The sequence below is a fragment of the Schistocerca nitens genome, chromosome 10, assembly GCF_023898315.1.
Source record: "Schistocerca nitens isolate TAMUIC-IGC-003100 chromosome 10, iqSchNite1.1, whole genome shotgun sequence".
Classification (NCBI taxonomy): Eukaryota; Metazoa; Arthropoda; class Insecta; order Orthoptera; family Acrididae; genus Schistocerca; species Schistocerca nitens.
In genome coordinates, this window is record NC_064623.1 from 31740692 (window position 1) to 31759208 (window position 18517).

Here is an 18517-nt window from a genome sequence, read left to right on the forward strand (position 1 = left end):
CCTACTGTTGAATTCCAGTCACCCATGACTATTAAATTTTCGTATCCCTTCACTACCTGAATAATTTCTTTTATCTCATCATACATTTCTTCAATTTCTTCATCATCTGCAGAGCTAGTTGGCATATAAACTTGCACTACTGTAGTAGGCATGGGCTTCGTGTCTATCTTGGCCACAATAACGCCTTGACTATGCTGTTTGTAGTAGCTTACCCGCACTCCTATTTTTTTTATTCATTATTAAACCTACTCCTGGATTATCCCTATTTGATTTTGTCTTTATAAACCAGTATTCACCTGACCAAAAGTCTTGTTCCTCCTGACACCAATCTCCACTAATTCACACTATATCGAACTTTAACCTATCCATTTCCCTTTTTAAATTTCCTAACATACCTGCCCAATTAAGGGATCTGACATTCCACACTCTGATCCGTAGAACACCAGTTTTCTTTCTCCTGATAATGACGTCCTCTTGAGGAGTCCCTGCCCGGAGATTAGAATGGGGGACTATTTTACCTCCAGAATATTTTACCCAAGAGGATGCCATCATCATTTAATCATACAGTAAAGCTGCATGCCCTTGGGAAAAATTACGGCTGTAGTTTCCCCTTACTTTCAGCCGTTCACAATACCACAACAGCAAGGCCATTTTGGTTGGTGTTACAAGGCCAGATCAGTCAATCATCCAGACTGTTGCCCCTGCAACTACTGAAAAGGCTGCTGCCCCTCTTCAGGAACCACATGTTTGTCTGGCCAGACAGTATTACCTTCAAACAGTGGGTCACAACTGACAGGGCAGAAATGATAACAGTGGTTAAATCTCAGGAACAGTACTTGGAATCTTTAATTGATAACTTACAAAAACTCAAAAGTCACCACTATGTTTCTAAAATCCAAAGTTTTTGGACAAAAAAGCACAACTTCATGAAACTGAATGCATAGTGATAGCTGATTTTGCAGAAAATTTTACAATTTGTGATCAGGAAGCAATACAAAGGTACCACTGGGTCAGTGACTAGGCAACAGTGCATCCATTTATTCTCTACTTTAAAAATGAGAAAGATAAAGTTTGCAGTTCTTCAATTTGCATTCTCTGTGACTACTTAGAGAACAACACTTTGGCTCTACCTGTGTTTCAAAAGTATGTAATAAATTACATAAAAGAAAATTTTCCCAATGTTGAGAAGAAGAAGTGGTTCTGCATATGAAAACAACACTTCAAACCAGATTTGAAAACTTTATAGCAATAAAAGGAACAAGTCATTTCCACAAATTCCTTGGCATTGCAGAAAACTTAGTTTGATCCTATGTAACATCAGAAACCGAAATTTATGAGGATCATTGTGTCAGTAAAATTACATCTCTGTCTTTAACGTTGAACAACATAGTGGCATGTGTGTATGATGGACAGTGGTGGCTTGCAGGGGTTGAAAGAATAAGTTTGGAAAACAAGATGTTTTTGTGCATTTTTACCATCCTGCTGGCCCAAGAACATCATTCGAGAAATCTACCAGTGACAGTCTGGATGCCAATGAAAAATGTTTTAAGGAAACTTTCAATGCTTGAACTTACCACTGCAACTGGGGTGTCTTATTCTATATCACAGAAGCTGTCTGAAGACATAAATGTTCTTAATATTCACTACCAGGTTTAGGAACAGTTGCATCCCGAAGGATGTTAGTTGAAAATATTTATTTTAAGTCTATCAAAATGATATAAATGTTAATTTCAGTGATGTTTCCACTTTTTGTATATAATTCAGTACACTACTTCAATAATAATTGATTATATCCCACAAATATGACACATGAATAGGCAACAGCCATAAGATCAGTTGTAGAGTAATGTGAATTATTTCATCATCTTCAAAAATTCATATCTTTGTTCAAAATCAGATATCAATGCTGAAATTTTTACAGTACATTGCTATCATATAGGTGTACAAACTGTGCTAAAATCATATTTTTATATTCAGTCCCACCTGAGATAACCATCCCCAAACTTAACAAAAAATTAAAATTTTCATATTTCAAAAATTAATAAAAAAAATAAGGAAACATTTGTAAGTGTTCCTGCTCTATATGAGGCTAGTATGATATCTAACTATAGGAGAAAAAACTCTCTCATAAATCACTCTTTATTGTTATTTTTTGGCCTAAAAATGGGATTTTTGAAAATTTGGATACCAATCATGTGAAATGGAATGTTGTAACTTAACCCAGTGCACAGGTATTCATGTTTTTGCTAATGTCTCTAAACTGAAACATCATCATCACGTGCTTACAAACGAGAATGGCCACCATCCAGTAAAGGTAAAAAAAAAACTGTTTTGAAATTCTCAATTATTTGCAGGTGAAAATACACTATACCGTAGGTGAAAGTACATCTTTTCAGTGTTATGTTAAAATAGGCTTTCACTCATAGCTGTAAAATCTGATGCGTGATAACACATACACTGCATCTTTTCGTATTATGAAAGTATAAATTCAAGTTCCACCAAACACACCATGGTAACTTCTGAGGCCCTTTTTCACTGTGTGTTACCCTTCTATATATATCAAACACAAATGTGCCAGTAAAATTTTAAATAATTGCACAAATGGTTGGTCTTCTGGGCCTGAAATTTTTGCTAAAAGGCTGGTCCTCAAGGTGTTACGTTTTGAACGAGAGTCAAATGTTGCACGATTTCAGAAACTCATTGCAAATTCTCACAAACAATATAATTCATCTCTGGTACGAGGAAATTTACTTTGAAACTAACGCTTCTCAAACCACCATTTGCAGTACTTTCCCGTGACATGTTTGAATTGTTAACAGTTGTAAAGTCACACTACTCGAAAGCAGTTTGTTGTTACAAAGTATTGCATAGTCTTTGCCCTAAAGCCTCTGACACATTTTGCTGTAGGCACTGTGTTTTGTTGTTGCAAATGGTCCATTTTCTTCACAACTAAAATTTTATTTTGGTGTTATTCCCTTGTTTACCTTGAATAATGATAAAAGGTGAGAAAATGAATTAAAATTTGTGCCATGGCCAGGACTTGAAACTGGGTCTCTTGCTCTACTAGGCAGATATGATAACCATTACACCACCACAGCAGTACATCTCATGTAGTTGCACTGACTATTCCAGTCGAATGCCCTCTCTAACACAAATCTCAATTCACGTCTTCAGCCCATTTTCCCCTTCTTAAATCATCACTATTATCAAGGTTCTCAAGTACTGGAATAGACCTCAGCATTGGACGTAATGGGGAAATCCTGCCTGTACATCAGAAGGTGTAGGTGATTTGTTGATCTGATGGAATTACAATTTTCTTAAGCCATACGAGTCACAGCTTTATCTTCAACAATTACAGAAGCTGAAGAAATGAATTAAAATTTGTGCCAATGCTGGGACTCGATACTGGGTCTCTTGCTTTACTAGGCAAGTGTGCTAACCATTCCACCACTGTAGCGGTACGGCTAACACAGCTGCCCAACACTACCGTAGTCCATTGCCCTCCCTAACACAAACCTCAATTCAAACCTTCAACCCATTTCCCCTTCTTAAATCATCACTATTGCTGAGGTTCTCTGCACTATTGAAAATTTAAGAAGGGTAAAATGACGTGAAATTAAGTTTGTTTTGGGGAGGGCACTGGACAAGGGTAGTTGTACAGCTGTTAGCAGTACTGCTACGGTGTCATAAAGGTTAGCACATCAGCCTAGTAAAGCAAGAGACCCAGTATCGAGTCCCAGCATTGGCACAATTTTTAATTCGTTGCTTCAGCTTCTATCATTGTCAAAGATAAAGCTGTGACTCGTATGGCTCAAGAAAATTGTAATTCCATCAGAGTTCTTATTTATGTTTCATTGCTGGAGTATTATTCTTCAGCAAGGGGCTAAAGTAAAATTCTTATCAGTCAAAATTACAAAAATATAACCGAAAACTAAAACAGTGAAAATTCCCGGAATTCTAAAAAAGAATGTTGGGTTTTCCCCAAACGAAGCAAACAAACTTCTTACCTAGTTTTCCGTCATCATCTCCTCTGTCAGTAGAGGAGCCTTTCCTCTTTGCTGCAATGTTCTTGAGTATGGGCATGCGGCCAATGAAGGGGAGCTTGGACTTGGAGCCGGCCGCCGCCTGCGCCTGCGCGCCACTGGCACTCGGCCCCCCTCCACCTCCCGCACTGCCGGCCGCGCTGCCACTGCCCGTGCCGCCGCTGCCGCCTCCGACGACGCTACTCCCGCTCCGCTTGGCCTTGCTGCGCGATTTTGCTGCCGACTCAGCAGTGGCTCGCTCGAACTTCGTCTCGCTGTCGTCCGCAGCCGCGACGTGCGACGGGTCACCGCGCTTGTTCCCGGAAGGCGTCCGCCGGTCCGGCGGGCTGCTCTTCACGGTGGGGCTCGACCTCGAGAGGTAAAAATTATTGTACAGTGCCAGCCAGTCCCGAACGACAAAACTTATATCGAGCAATTTTGTTGTCGATTGTATAATTTTGAGGCATCTGACTGTTAAGAAATTACAATACGATTACACTCTCTTTATACAGTTTGTTCTCATTACTGTTGCAGTGTTACAAATATTACAACAACACTGATGTCTTTCCAGCCCGAGTGATATCTGGTAAACAAAAACAAATTTTTATTTCGAGGCATTTATATTGGCTTTATTTCGAAAATAGTCACACAATTTTTGGTTTTGTGTGGAGTGTAAAAGGTTGCAATAATGCGGCGTTGTACTTCTCTGTGGACAGTGGCGATCACTAAGATGTGTTCTAGCGGAAAAAAAGATGATGGGAACCTGCACTGCCAAGAGCCTCATTGGGTTTCAATACAATAACTGTAGTTGAAAGCTTTGTAATTGAGCCTACAATTAATGAAATGAAAATTCCCTACATCCGTTAAGAGCTCATCGATCACAATGTGGTCTGTTCTCAGCGATAACATTAGCATTGTATACAGCTGGAGATGAATTTATGAATCACCCAAAAAACTATTATGTGATAAGACTTACTAGACAAAAAGTTCAGTGTATTTCATTAAAATAACATTAAACACTTCGCATCTCCGAACCTGTAATTACTGGTACGTCAAGTAATTAAAAATGTCAAGTATATCGAATGAAAATGTTATTCGAAGATAACACACAACTTCAAGTATTTCTCTGACTTTATAATTATGAAGTTTGTTCTACAAGTGAAAATAATTAACCCTGAACTCAATTTAGAATTCTCATCTGCTGGGAAGAGTATTTCAAAGCTGCAAAAGACCTAATATTTTTATGGAAAAAAGGTAAACTTACTGCACAATGGCTCCAGTTGTGTGGCATTTCACCACATTTCCTAAAAGTTTGTTGGCGATGAATTAATAAGCCCTGCAATAAGCACCAACACCAATTTAAAGAGAAAAATCGCAATGGGTTCATAATGTTATTGTGGAGAAATCTGGAATGTTAGTTCATTGTTTGTTCCCTAAAGTATATATCATATTCAAGCTTCAACTTCTTACCAAGTTCTCATCAGATAATCTGTTTACAAAGAAAGAAAAAGGAGAAAATACTAAGGCAATATATTATTAAACCAAAATAACTTTTACACGGACACTCAGGCATGTTACACAGTATAGTAACTTGTCACAGCACAATAGGCTATTTTCCCATATGTTATCACTGTGGTTTGGATTGTTGTTATTCTGATTGACTAAAACATTTAAATAGCATTTACAGTCAATATTCTCACAAAAATCTGTTACTTTTATTTAATTAAAGTTTAAAAATAATTAAATATCAGGATCTGGTCACCTGTTACTGGCTGATGCTCTGGTGATGTCACAGACTAGGAGTAAGATGAAGCTATATGTGTGTTATAGGAGCGTTAGCAGAAGTTACGTGGTTACCAGATTTTTATGTACTTTTTCTACAAACAGTTTAGCTATTCAATGATGGAAAATGCAATTACAACTTTTAAGTAACAATAGAAAGACATTTTGTGAACCTTCACAGAGGAAGCCTTGTGAAAGTTGACGCGTTTATGCTCCACTCATTTAGAGCAGCGATATGTGCAATGACGGACGTTCTTTTCCCTGTTCCCTGCAATATCACCAAACTTGCTCAAAACTATGGAATTGTGGAACTTTTGCAAATGGGTCCACATATTATGACTATATCGTCAACTATCAGCCACGAGCTGTGACCCAAAACAAAATAAAATTATTCTCGGCAAAACTTAGTGCTGATTTCCTTTCTAAATGACACTCAGCAGAGATACTATAGCCAGCAGGCATTCTGTGGCACAGCAGACAGCACATCTGACTGCAGCTGAAGAGGTCACATGTTCTAATGCTCCAAGGGTCATATATTTGGAAAAATTTTACATGAAATACAAAAATGGCATTATCAGTAACTAACTGTAACATTTGTTTCGATTGTGAGTGTATTGTATACAGCACCACATCAGTCTTAGCTTGAGAAATGGCCAACAGAGGATAAATGCATTTACTTTGTGACAAACAACTCACTTTTTAGGAAAACATTGCTAGTAGTGAAAATATCAGCATGCGCCCACAGTACAATGAGGTGTAGGACGATGAGGTTGTACGGAGAGATACAATGTGAGTACGACACACAAGTGACACAAGAGTAAGGGCTGTGATGATGGTGAGTGGAAACTAACACTAGCATCTAAGCAGACTTACTTCATCTATACATTATGTAAGATGATGAAACTGCAAGAAGATAAACAATAAGGATCCTAGATGGACAGTACGAAGATAAAAACGCTGTTTCTAATAATGGAAAAAGTTTGTGGTCACATTAATAAGAAAACATCTTTTTGAAAATGACATATGTGAACAGCAACTGCAAATGTAAGTGCACATAAACAGTATGGAAAATACAGTAATATTCTGTTTCAGTTCAGTGTAATTGTTATTTGGTTCTCATATGGAAGGACTGTCGAGTTGTTTTTTACAAATAAGTTAAAATGTTCTTTTGGGTTAGATTCAAACCTGCAATCTGCAGACATAATCTTATAAAATTTGACAGTCTATTGCTGTAACAACTGAGCTACCAAATAATTGAGGTGTATCTGGGTAAAACGACAATTTTCATTACAAGTTTAATTTCTTCGAATGACGCTATCCTTCATTGTAACAGTGGGAGAGTATACCTTGGAGGTAAGCTGATGTTAACTTCACAATGCAACACACTTTTAATTACGTTAGTAACTCTTATGTCCACGGAGTTGCAATTTGCCGGTACAGTGCAACCTCATTTTACGCATCTTCTCATTCTCACACTAAAAACAACTTTTCAGAGTTTTTGTAAACGTATTTGCAGAGTACGGTACTACACACCATTTGCAACACATTTTCCAAAACGAGACATCACCGTGAATTAGCATCGAGACAGTAGGAGCAGTGAACTAGCGAGTGACATCATGGCATCGAGACTCAAACGGAACGTTTTAGTGGGCTTTAAAATTATATGAAGTTCGTGTCAGTTTCTATGAAACAATACTGAAATTCAAGAGAAAAAAAAAAGCACATTAGGAGTATAAACTGACATAATTAGTCATTTAGACAGATTCCAGAAAACAGTCGAATACCCTGTTGGACTGTCTGGAGGATATGCACATACTAAAAATGTACACTATCCAGTCAAATGTATCAGGACATCACTATGTAATGTGGAACTGACCTCTACCTGCCAGTAAAAAATGCGAGAAGTATTGTGTTATCAGTAGAGAAGTATTGTGTTATCAGTAGAGAAGTATTAACAGCCGACTGGGCTGGTCAAGAGAGCTCTGTGACTTTGAACCTAAACCTGTCATCGGATGTCGCCACCAGAATAACAAATCCACCAGCGACATTCAAACCCTCCTAATGCTGCCCACATTGACTATCGGTGATATGATCGTATAGTGGAAATGCGAAGCGACAACCGTGGCTAAACCGAGATCGACAGACCTAATGTAATGACTGACAGGGAGTGCCCAGCATTGTGTAGGACAGTTGTAAACAATTGTATGAAATCAGTGGAAGGACTCACTCACGAGTTCCAAAGTGCTACCAGCAGTCCACCTAGCAAAATGGCTGTGTGTAGGCACTTAAAAAGAATGGACACCTCAGTATAAACCTCACATTTCTGCAGTCAATGTCTAGTGTCACTTGAGGACGTGTTGAAACTGTTGCCCCCTGACAGTGGATGACTGGAAATGAGTGGAAGTGACGAATTTATCTCTACCCTTTGGCATTCCGATGCAGAGGTATGGGTGTGACGAATGCCTGGAAGAAAGTTACCTGCCACCACGTGTAGTGCTAACAGTGACACGCAGAAGAGGTGGTGTTACGATATGAGGTACGGTACGGTACGGCCCGCTTATTGCGCTTAAGAAAACACTAAATGCAGAAGGATATTATCAAATTTTAAAGCATCTGTACTTCATACAGTAGAGTAACAGTACGGAGATGACGATTGTATCGACGTGGTAATGCACCCCGTCATCGGCAGCGCCTGTGAGGCAATGGTTTGTGGACAGTAACATTCTCGAAATGGACTGACCTGCTCATAGTACTGATCTGAACACAATGGACCCATTTGGGATGATTCAGAATGGGCGGCCATTCCTCCACAGTCATTCAGGCACTTCACTGAAAGTGTCCCAAGCAAAGCTGCAGTAGTCATAAATGTGAAGGGTGGGCACACCCCAATATTAACGTCCACTAATAGATGGCTGGGTACTTTTGATCAGATAGTGTGCACGTTTACGTTACATAAGCAGAAAATAAAATCACGTCATTATTTTGCTAGATAGTGGATGGAAAAAGTTATTATCTCTGTAAAAGGAATATGTAACACAGATTACTTATTAGTTGAAACAAGCTGTCCCTAAAACTGAGTTATACAAGTTTCAGTTTGATACTTGAGAAGGTGTCAAAAGGTCTTTAACTTTTGCAGAAAAAAATAAGCTAATGAGACCTGCATCTACATCAGAGGCAGGAAACTAGGGGTTGGGGAGGGATCTGTTGCACAGCAAAAAGCTAAGCTGTGTAATTTACAATATTATAATAGCCTTTTGCATTTTAGAAGGTCACTGACTGCCTTGCTCTAGAATACTGCCAATAGGTGTACCACTACATTTGCCTCATCGTGGCAGGATATCGTGCGAGGGCTGATCAACGAGGACTGAGACTTATTTTTTTCCCTGTAGCTTCTGTGATAGTTTTCTATCTGTACCACGAATATTCGGAAATAGTGTTTTTTATGTATAATGTCAATAGGCAGCGGCACTCTTGTATCAGTAGACACCCTTCGCATTTTGCATACCAAACAATGGAGATGACGCGAAAGGAGCAGTACGGCATAATAAAATTCTGTGTTTGTTCAAAGCATACAGCCATTGAAACTTACAAAAAGCTGCAGGAAGCATCTGGTAAAGACGTACTATCTTGTGCAATGGTGTTTAGGTAGTTTAAGGACTTCAAAGAAGGCTGACCTGTCTGTGTTGAACAAGGTGGGCCTGGTGTTCTAGCTACTGCTGTGACGGAAGTCAACATCAACACAGCTGCTGCGATTGTCCGTGAGGATTGGCGGATAGCATTTGATAACTTCCGTGGAGTATTCATATGGCAGTGTCATTATGACTATGCATAATCATCTCCGTCTGACCCATACTTGTGCCTGGTGGATGCCATGTCAGCTGACTACCAAACAAAAGTCTATGCGAATGGAGACAAGCCGTGAGGTGCTGTCTCCCTTTGCTGATGGAGGGGATGCATTTCTGGAATTGATTATCACTGGTGATGAGTCACAACTGAATCATTATGATCCTGAAGGAAAACAAGCCAGCACAGTATGGAAATTGCCAGGTTCTCCAACACAAAAAAGGTGAAAGTCGCTCCTTTTGCAGGGAAACTGATGGTGATTACATTTTTTGACTGTCATGGAATGATTTACCAGCTAAAAGTTCCCCCTCACACTACAGTTACAATAGCACAATACTCGTCAGTATTGGCTAAACTGAGTGGCAATTTCATCACGACAATGTGTAGCCTTACTTCGCAAATCAAGCCGTGCAGTTTCTCGATCAGTTCAACATTACCCGTGTACCACACCTGTGTTATAGACCTAATCTTGCACCCCTAATTTAGTTTTTGTTCCTGTCACTAAAGGCAAAGCTTTGGCACATTCAGTTTGGGAATTCTGAAGCAGTGCTCAAGTAAACTCAGCAATTTACAAGGACCTGACAAAGAATGGCCTGCACCACATGTTCGAGGATTGGCAAAAATGCTATAAAAATGCATTCAAACAGGAGGGGAATACATATTTCTCTGAATCAATATTTGTTGTATGTGTGAGACAGCATTAATTTTATAGATTTCACAGTACCCAATGAAATTTTAAGATTGTGATTTCAACTAGGATTTACAGTTTTGTCAACAATTCCTTAGGTTTGTCAGTAATGATGTATCACATTACATATCTGACACTCTTCATACAGTGGTCACTGTTAACTTGAAACATGACATTGCAAGGAAGATGGTGATGTACAATTTTGCATAGGGAATAGTAAAAAAGATTTGAAGCCTGAATATTCAATGCACATTCACATGTTGTTTATTTTTCAGTCTGAAAACTGATTCGACACAGCTCTCTACACTTGTCTATTCTGTGCATACCGCCTCATTTCAGCATAACTACTGCAACCTACAGCCACTTGAATCTGATTGCTGTATTCATCCCTCGGTCTCCCTCACACGTTTTACACCCCACACCTCCCTCCATTATCAAACTCGATGCCTCAGAATGTGTCCTATCAACCAATCCCTTCTTTCTGTCAAGTTGTGCCATAAATTTCTTCTCTCTCCAATTTGATTCAGTACTTCCTCATTAACCATCCAAACTACCAACCCAACATTCTGACAATGAAAGTCCAGGATGGAACAACGACAATGTGGAAGGATGGATTGCTATTCACTACATACAGAAGGAATCCATTTGCAGATAGGCGGAATGCGACTCGAAGGCTGCTCTCTGTGGTAAGTAGAAAGCTACCATTTCCACATTGTTGTTAAACCAACGTTCAGCATTTTTCTACAGCACCACAGTTCAAAAGCTTTTCCATGATTACCTTTATTAGAGTCTACTTGAATATCTGAATGGGGGCGTGCGTGCGTACACGCATGCAGTTGTGGCAACAATGATTACCAAAGTACAAAGGGCAGCTAAAACAACCAGATATATATGTTCAGTAAACTAGATAAAAAAAATCAGTAGTGTCATATCTCAATGAGGAGTTTGAAACATTCAGCACAGGGCACGAGCATGTAGAGGAAACCCAGCTCAAGTTTAAAAGACTAGATCACCATGCACCGATTCCCACCAGAACAGTTCATAATGGGAGGTAAACTCCAAGGTATGCAGTCACTGTATAGAAACTTCTAAATAATCAGAGATTATTGCATAATGGGTACAAAACAAAGTGTAGGGCTACAGATAGAGAGATGCTGAATGCAATGTGTTTAGCTATCAAGAGAGTGATGCGTGATGCTTTCAGTCACTACTGTAGCAGAATATTGTCAAGTGATCTTTCACAGAACCCAAAGAAACTCTGGTCATATGTAAAGGCGGATAGTGGTAAGTTAGTGTCCAGTTCCTAGTGAATGAGACAGGAACTAAAACTGAGGGTAGCAAAGCAAAAGCTGAAATGCTTAACTCAATTTTCAAATGTTTCTTTAGAAAAGAGAACCTGGGAGAATTGCCCCAATCCAATCCTCGTACCACTGCAAAGATGAATGAAATTAGTATTAGTGTCAGTTGTGTTGAGAAACAGCTGAAATCGTTAATATAGAACAAATCTCCAGGGCCTGATGGGACCCCTCTATCACATTCTATACTGAATTTGTGGCTGAGTTAGCCCATCTTCTAACTATAATCTATCGGAATCCCTTGAATAAAAAAACTGTACACAGTTCTTGGAAAAAAGCACAGGTCACACTAAACTACAAGAAGGGTAGTAGAAGTGATTCATGAAACTACTTTCCAATACCCTCGCGAACATAGATTGGTTGTAAAATGTTAAAACATATTCTGAGCTCAAACATGAGATATCTTGAACAGAATGATCTACTCAATGGCAACTAGCATGGATTTTGGAAACATCTCTCACTTTTCTCATGTGACATACAAAGAGCTTTAGATCGAGGCAATCAGATAGATGCTGTATTTCTTGACTTTCAAAAAGCATTTTACTCAGTACCACACCTACTCTTATTATCAAAAATATGATCATATGGGGTATCAAGTGAAATGTGTGACTAGATTGGGGACTTTTGGTAGGAAAGATGCAGCACGTTATCTCGGATGGCGAGTCATTGTCAGATGTAGAAGTAACTTCGGGTGTGACGCAGGAAAGTGTGTTGGGACCCTTGCTGTTCAGTTGTATATCAATGACCTTGCAGACAATATTAATAGTAAAATCAGGCATTTTGCAGATGAGGCAGCTACCTACAGTGAAGTACTATCTGAAAGAAGCTGCATAAGTATTCCGTCAGATCTTGGATAAGATTTGAACGTGGTGCAGAGATTGCCAACTTGTCCTAAATATTCAGAAATGTAAAATTTTGCACTCCGAAAAACGAAAAAACACAGAATCTTATGATTATAATATTAATGAGTCACAGTAGGAATCGGCCAAGTCATACAAGTATCTGGGTGTAACACTTTGTATGGATGTGAAACGGAATGATTACATAGGTTCAGTTATGGGTAAAGCAGATGGTATACGTCGGTTTATTGGTAGAATGCTGGGGAAATGCAATAAGTATACATAGGAAATAGGTTACAAATCACTCTTAATCAATTCTAAAATACTGCTGAAGTGTGTGGGACCCATACCAGAGAGGACTAACACGGGATACTGGACATATACAGATAAGTGCAACACGAATGGTCACAGGTTTGTTCTATCTGTAGGAACTGAACTGGTAGACCCTTCAAAATAGATGTAAACTATCCAGTGGAAGTCTATCATTCTTCCCACACTCCGTATGTGAACGGAACAGGAAGAAACGCTAATAACTGGTATGATGGGATGCACCTCCATGCACCTCACAGTTGTTTGCAGATTATAGATGTAGGTGTAGGTGAAGATGTACATCCCGCATCATAACACTGATACCACTGGTATATTGTGCACTGTGTGAGATGCTGCTCTCCATACAGCTGTTCCATCCTGAGATAAACCCCTTCTGCACGAAGATAACCACCAATCGAGAGGAATCCTTCGAGCAACGGACTGTGGAAACAACTCACCAGAAATGAGGAAATTGCTGCAAGGCTGATAACTCCGCTTGTACAACTGGAAATATCAACACACCATCACTCAGTATAAACATTCACCCACTGGGATTACATATGATGCAGCTACAGTGAAGGTCTCCTTTTCAATTGGGCACAGCTTATAACTGCGATCTATGTGTCTGTCCATGAGACTGAACTCGTGTGACACACGTTAACCTACATTTTATCAATCCATATTATATACTCTGGATTCATTGCTAGCACATCCTGGAAGAAATGACATCTCCACAAGGTCTCCATTTTCTATTAATACTTTTCTGCCTGAGAAAAATTTCAATGTGAAGCCAACTTTTCTTAAAACAATGGAAAAGCTTACCACACTGCCTGTAAACAAATCACTTCATGACAGATAAAGGCTATGTTCCAAAAAATGAACAGCTTGGAGAAAGAAGCGGTGACACTTTTTGCAGGACCCATCCGCAATAATGTAGGACAATGCTCAGATGTAAGTTGTGATCGATTTGTTTGATCGATGGGGGTGGAAAATGCTGTACCAGCCACCACGTTCCCCTGACTTAAGCTCTTGTGACTTCAACTTGACTCCTTAATTGAACAAAGCCCTTTATGGCATTTGTTTCAGAACTGTTACAGAGATTTGTCGGGTGACAGACTGCTCCATTCGAACTACCAACACAGCTGTCCAATGACTTCGACATAGCTGGCATCAGTTTATAGAGGGTACTCTATTGAGAAGTAGTGCCTCCAGTCGCAAAAATAGTCAATGGCCGGGAGAGCGGTGTGTTGACCGCGTGCCTCTCCACATCCCTCTTCCAGTGCCGCCTTTGGGCTGAGGATGACGTGTGATTGATTGGTACCTTCAAGAACTGTTCTGACAGAATTCAGTTTTTTATGAAAATGCAGTTAGGTGGCGTACATGAAGGTTGCAATTATAATAGTAGCAACTATTTACTATCAACTTATACAAAAAAGATACAGATTGCAAAGTTGTTCTTCAAAGTATTTGCTAACATTATGTATAAACTGATGCCAGCTCAATTGGCCTCACAAGGGCCGAGTACATCCTGCTTGCCATCAGAAGTCGGCAGACCCGGACGGTTACCCGTCCCAGCCCGACAGCAGGGAACCAGGCTGTTGGCGCATTTTTTTGTCAGAGCTGTCAATATTTGTCACATGGTATAATTTTTTCCTTGTCTTTTCAGGTGTCACAAGAACAGAGCTTCCATCTGAAACTGCACCCTTCTCCTCCCCCTTTGTCTCTCTCTTCACTGTACCAGTAGAGATGTTCAAAGCTTCTCCCACTCTGTTAAGTTACATTACTGACTGGTATCAAAGGACAGCCATCGTCCCTGTTCTTTTCAAAGCTATCACATAATCTGACTATAATCGCACACTTGTCCTTATACTTGGATTCTTTGAGGTAGGCACACAAAGATGCTGCTCTCAGCCTGGTGTGTCTGTCAGGGATCTTCTTACGCCGCCCCAGCTATATGTGATAAATTCTCAGGTGTAAGCTGCACTCTGATACACTCACTCTCACATAATGGGAAATGGGCTTGGATCCTGACAAACCTGGGATTATAATGAAGATTCCCTATGTCAACAACAAGTTTGCCATAGGTAATCAAAACGCTACAATTTAATGAACCTCTTTACTTTTCGATAAGTAACTCTATAATTGATTATTTCTGAAGCACAACCACGGAGTGATTTGTAATAAAATGTCTCGGAACATCTCTATGTGACAAAGAACACTTTAATTCATCCTAGAATACACTACATTTTTACTGAATATTCCAATAAATTCAATACCCCTGCAATACCCCTGAGAATTCACAATTTTCCAGACAAGTCGTCACTTCGCCTGCAAATGGAATCTGTCACAAATAACGAAATTTCACAATAGTAATAGGCATAACAGCTATAAAACAGACACAGAACTGAATGAAATGATGAAACAGGCTCTAGGAAAGGTGCAACAGAGCTGAGAGCCGCATACCTTTCATCCTCGCGGTCTATCCTCCCAGAGAGGTGTTTCCTGGCAGGCGACAATCGCTTGCCGCTCCTGGACCTCTCCCGTTCCTTCTCCCTCATTCTATCCTTCTCTCGTTCTTTTTCCCTTTCCTCTCTTTCTCTCTCTCTTTCCCTCTCTCTTTCCTTTTCCCTGTCTCTGTCACGGTCCCTCTCACGCTCCCTCTCCCCGCGGCGTGTCGGGGGCGGTGAATCGCTGCGGCTACGTCCCCGTTTGCGCCGCCTTTCCCTTTCATGCCTGAAACAAATGAAAAAGAATGTTAAAATAAAAACTCTTTTGAAAATTTCAGGGTTTTTTTCTTTTTTCTTTTTTTCCAAAATGATTTAAAATTTTCACTGAACTGCTACACTGACAATATTTAACCAGTGTTTCTATCAATTTGGTATGCAGAACAGAGCAGAAAAATCAGCCTTATTGGCACGCGTATGTTTGGTGAGATGTGGCACAATCTAGGATGTTCTGCATAGTGGGGGAAGAAGCTGATTCACACATGTGGTGGCTGTCTCTGCATTCACATTTTTCATCTGACTCTGTTCAGATAATATCGAGAGAATTGCGGGTAAAAGTTCATAAAGAATAAGGCTGATGTGTCCTGTTCATTTGAAAATCATTGCATTATGTGTTACTGACAATTACATATATACACATTGAAAGACAGCGGTGGTGGGCCACAGAGTTGACAAGGTAGCTGCACAGTTTACAAATCCAGAACATTCCGTGAAGCAGCTGCGACGGAAATTGACAATTCTGAGAGATGTGTGACTCAGAGAAGATGTTATTCCCACAATATGAACAGTGAGCACCCGGCAGTGAAAATGATGTTTTTAAAAAATAACTGAATAAGCAACTGGGTTCCACAAAAGGAAGCAATGATTTATGATAAAGATGGAGGAAAAAAGTACATTAATAATGGGAGTTCTGTTATATACTTCAATTGGACTTACATGCATCTGTTACATGCCAATCATCATTTCTGGAGTGGAGATAAAACTTACGGTTTCTCGCAATAATCAGCATGACAGTAAAACAATATTTACAAAAGCAGAATGTTCAGGTTGGATTGTGTACGTTACGTGTAAAGGAATGGTTTTATATTACAATATCAAGTAGGTTTCTTTTTACAGCCACATTCATATACGGGCGGGTTTATAAATTAGTTATACAAAAGTAATCTTTAATTGAGGAAAGGTTTGATACAGCACTATATGCAGTGTATCTTCAAGTTTTATTCTCACGTAATACTGTTAGTTCGTGATGTTCCCACTAGGTGGCATACACAAATGAGGTAATCCAACAGTCATCCTTGAGTTGTACAGTGGCGCAAAGTGTTAACAGTATTGTTTATGGTTTCATGAATGCAAATCCTCTACTACAGTTCAGGAACAATTCAGAAATAAATACAGCATAATGTTCGCATAGGGGGTGAGCAGAAACTGTGTCACATAATCGAACATGCATGGGACTCACCTACAATAAAGCACAAAAAACATGTGCTGTAAACTGTAACAAGTTTTACAGTCTCTTTTTCTTTGCCGAGTCAACTGTAACTGGCTTATCATGCTGGACATGCTTAAGCATTATCTAATGCTTCAATTACAACAGGGTATGGGCACAGAATTGATTTTCTAACAAGACAGTGTGCCACCACATTGTCCTTGTGACACTGTCACGTAACTGTGTAGGAATGTGCTGACTTGGAATGAGTGTGGTGGAACAATATACTGGCCAACACCAACACCGGTTTGACCCCAGTGGGCTTCTGTGCATGGGGTTGCATTAAAGACAGAGTGTTTGTCCTCCGCTTACAGAGTTGCAACAATGGGTAATCCAAGTTGCTAACATCATCAGGATTGCTTCTTAGTATTTGATGGGAAACTGATTACAAAAGGGACATTTGTCATGTTACAAATATACAATGTGGCTACCTTTTGTAAGTAAAACTAAAAGACATATTGCATTCAGTGCTGTATCAACCATTTCTGTACGTTATCTACCTTTTTCATAATTAAAAGTTATAACTGATTTACATGCACCCTGAATTCAAAGGCAATAACTATTGACACAATGACAGACTAATTCGTTTTCACAGTAATTGTTAACGCAACAGTCTTAAGCTGTGTAGGAAGTTTTATTTATTCACTGATGACCAGCTCTGGACAGATTGTTCATGACCAAATCATCCATGTACATTCATTTCGTATTACAAGACAAGCATTACAGGTCACAAAGTACGTCAGCGTGGCGGTATTCAATGTAATGCAAACACATGCATGACTGTACGTAAGTAGGTACATTTTAACATATAGCGATGCATGTGTTGGTGCTAGTAAATAGCTTGTAAACATGATGGTGGAAACAATTCCCTAAAACGTGCGACAGCAATCCCTGGCACATCCTAGCGGCTTGAATTGGAAACTAAAACTGGATGTGAACAGCTGATTTACATTGTGAGCCTCAGAAGACTTATTTGATACTTTGGCTTACTTTGTAAAACTGCTAAATGGTTGGAAGAGGGAGTGCGTGTGCCATATAGGGTTACAGTAACAACAAACAGTAACTCCCTCTCAAGACAGAAAATGTGGAACAGACGCAGCAGCATTCTAGTGAAATTAAATGAATTGTAAAAACTACATTTCATTGGATCTGGGGGTGAAATGTCTGCTGAAGACAATGCATATTTATCTGTGTATGCTGATATCAGTATCAATGAAGGTAGGCCTATTGAAACAAGAGCTAGGAATTATGTTATGGGCTGGGCAAGTCATGGGTTGGAACATGAAAAATGTAAAACTTCCATTTACAGATGATGAGATACGACCAAAAAAAAGTGCTTTTCCCCCAACATTTGTGCGCAAAGTTTGTCATATAAAAGTCAGAAATTTTTAGACATAATTTTGGTAAGAGTGTTATTGAAAGCACTTATGGGACAAGAACCAAGATGGTTTGCTTAGTCATGAATGAATGTGCCAAATTAGAAGGACTGTATAATAGTTAATATTTGTTGTTGGCAAAGAAGTACTGTGAAGTTCTATCAAAAAATCAAAAATAACTACAGAAAGTAACTAATAAATAGGCCAAAATGCTAAGTGCATACATGCATAGGCATAGAAGTTATGTCATGTTGTTATGTTATGACGGTGTTATTTTGTGTTTGTATTCTATCCACATAAACTGTACAGAATC

At 39.4% G+C, this 18517-nt stretch overlaps 1 protein-coding gene across 4 annotated transcripts in view; it reads right to left on the bottom strand.

Annotated features, from left to right (window-relative positions):
- Positions 1–18517, bottom strand: part of LOC126210577 (zinc finger matrin-type protein CG9776-like) — a 268553-nt gene that overhangs the window by 36819 nt on the left and 213217 nt on the right. For all 4 annotated transcript variants that reach the window (XM_049939841.1, XM_049939842.1, XM_049939843.1 and 1 more), the window contains 2 exons: positions 15302–15571; positions 4008–4393 (listed from right to left, as the gene is read on the bottom strand). In XM_049939841.1, the coding sequence (XP_049795798.1) occupies positions 4008–4393; positions 15302–15571 (656 nt within the window). The remainder of the gene's footprint in view (positions 1–4007; positions 4394–15301; positions 15572–18517) is intronic.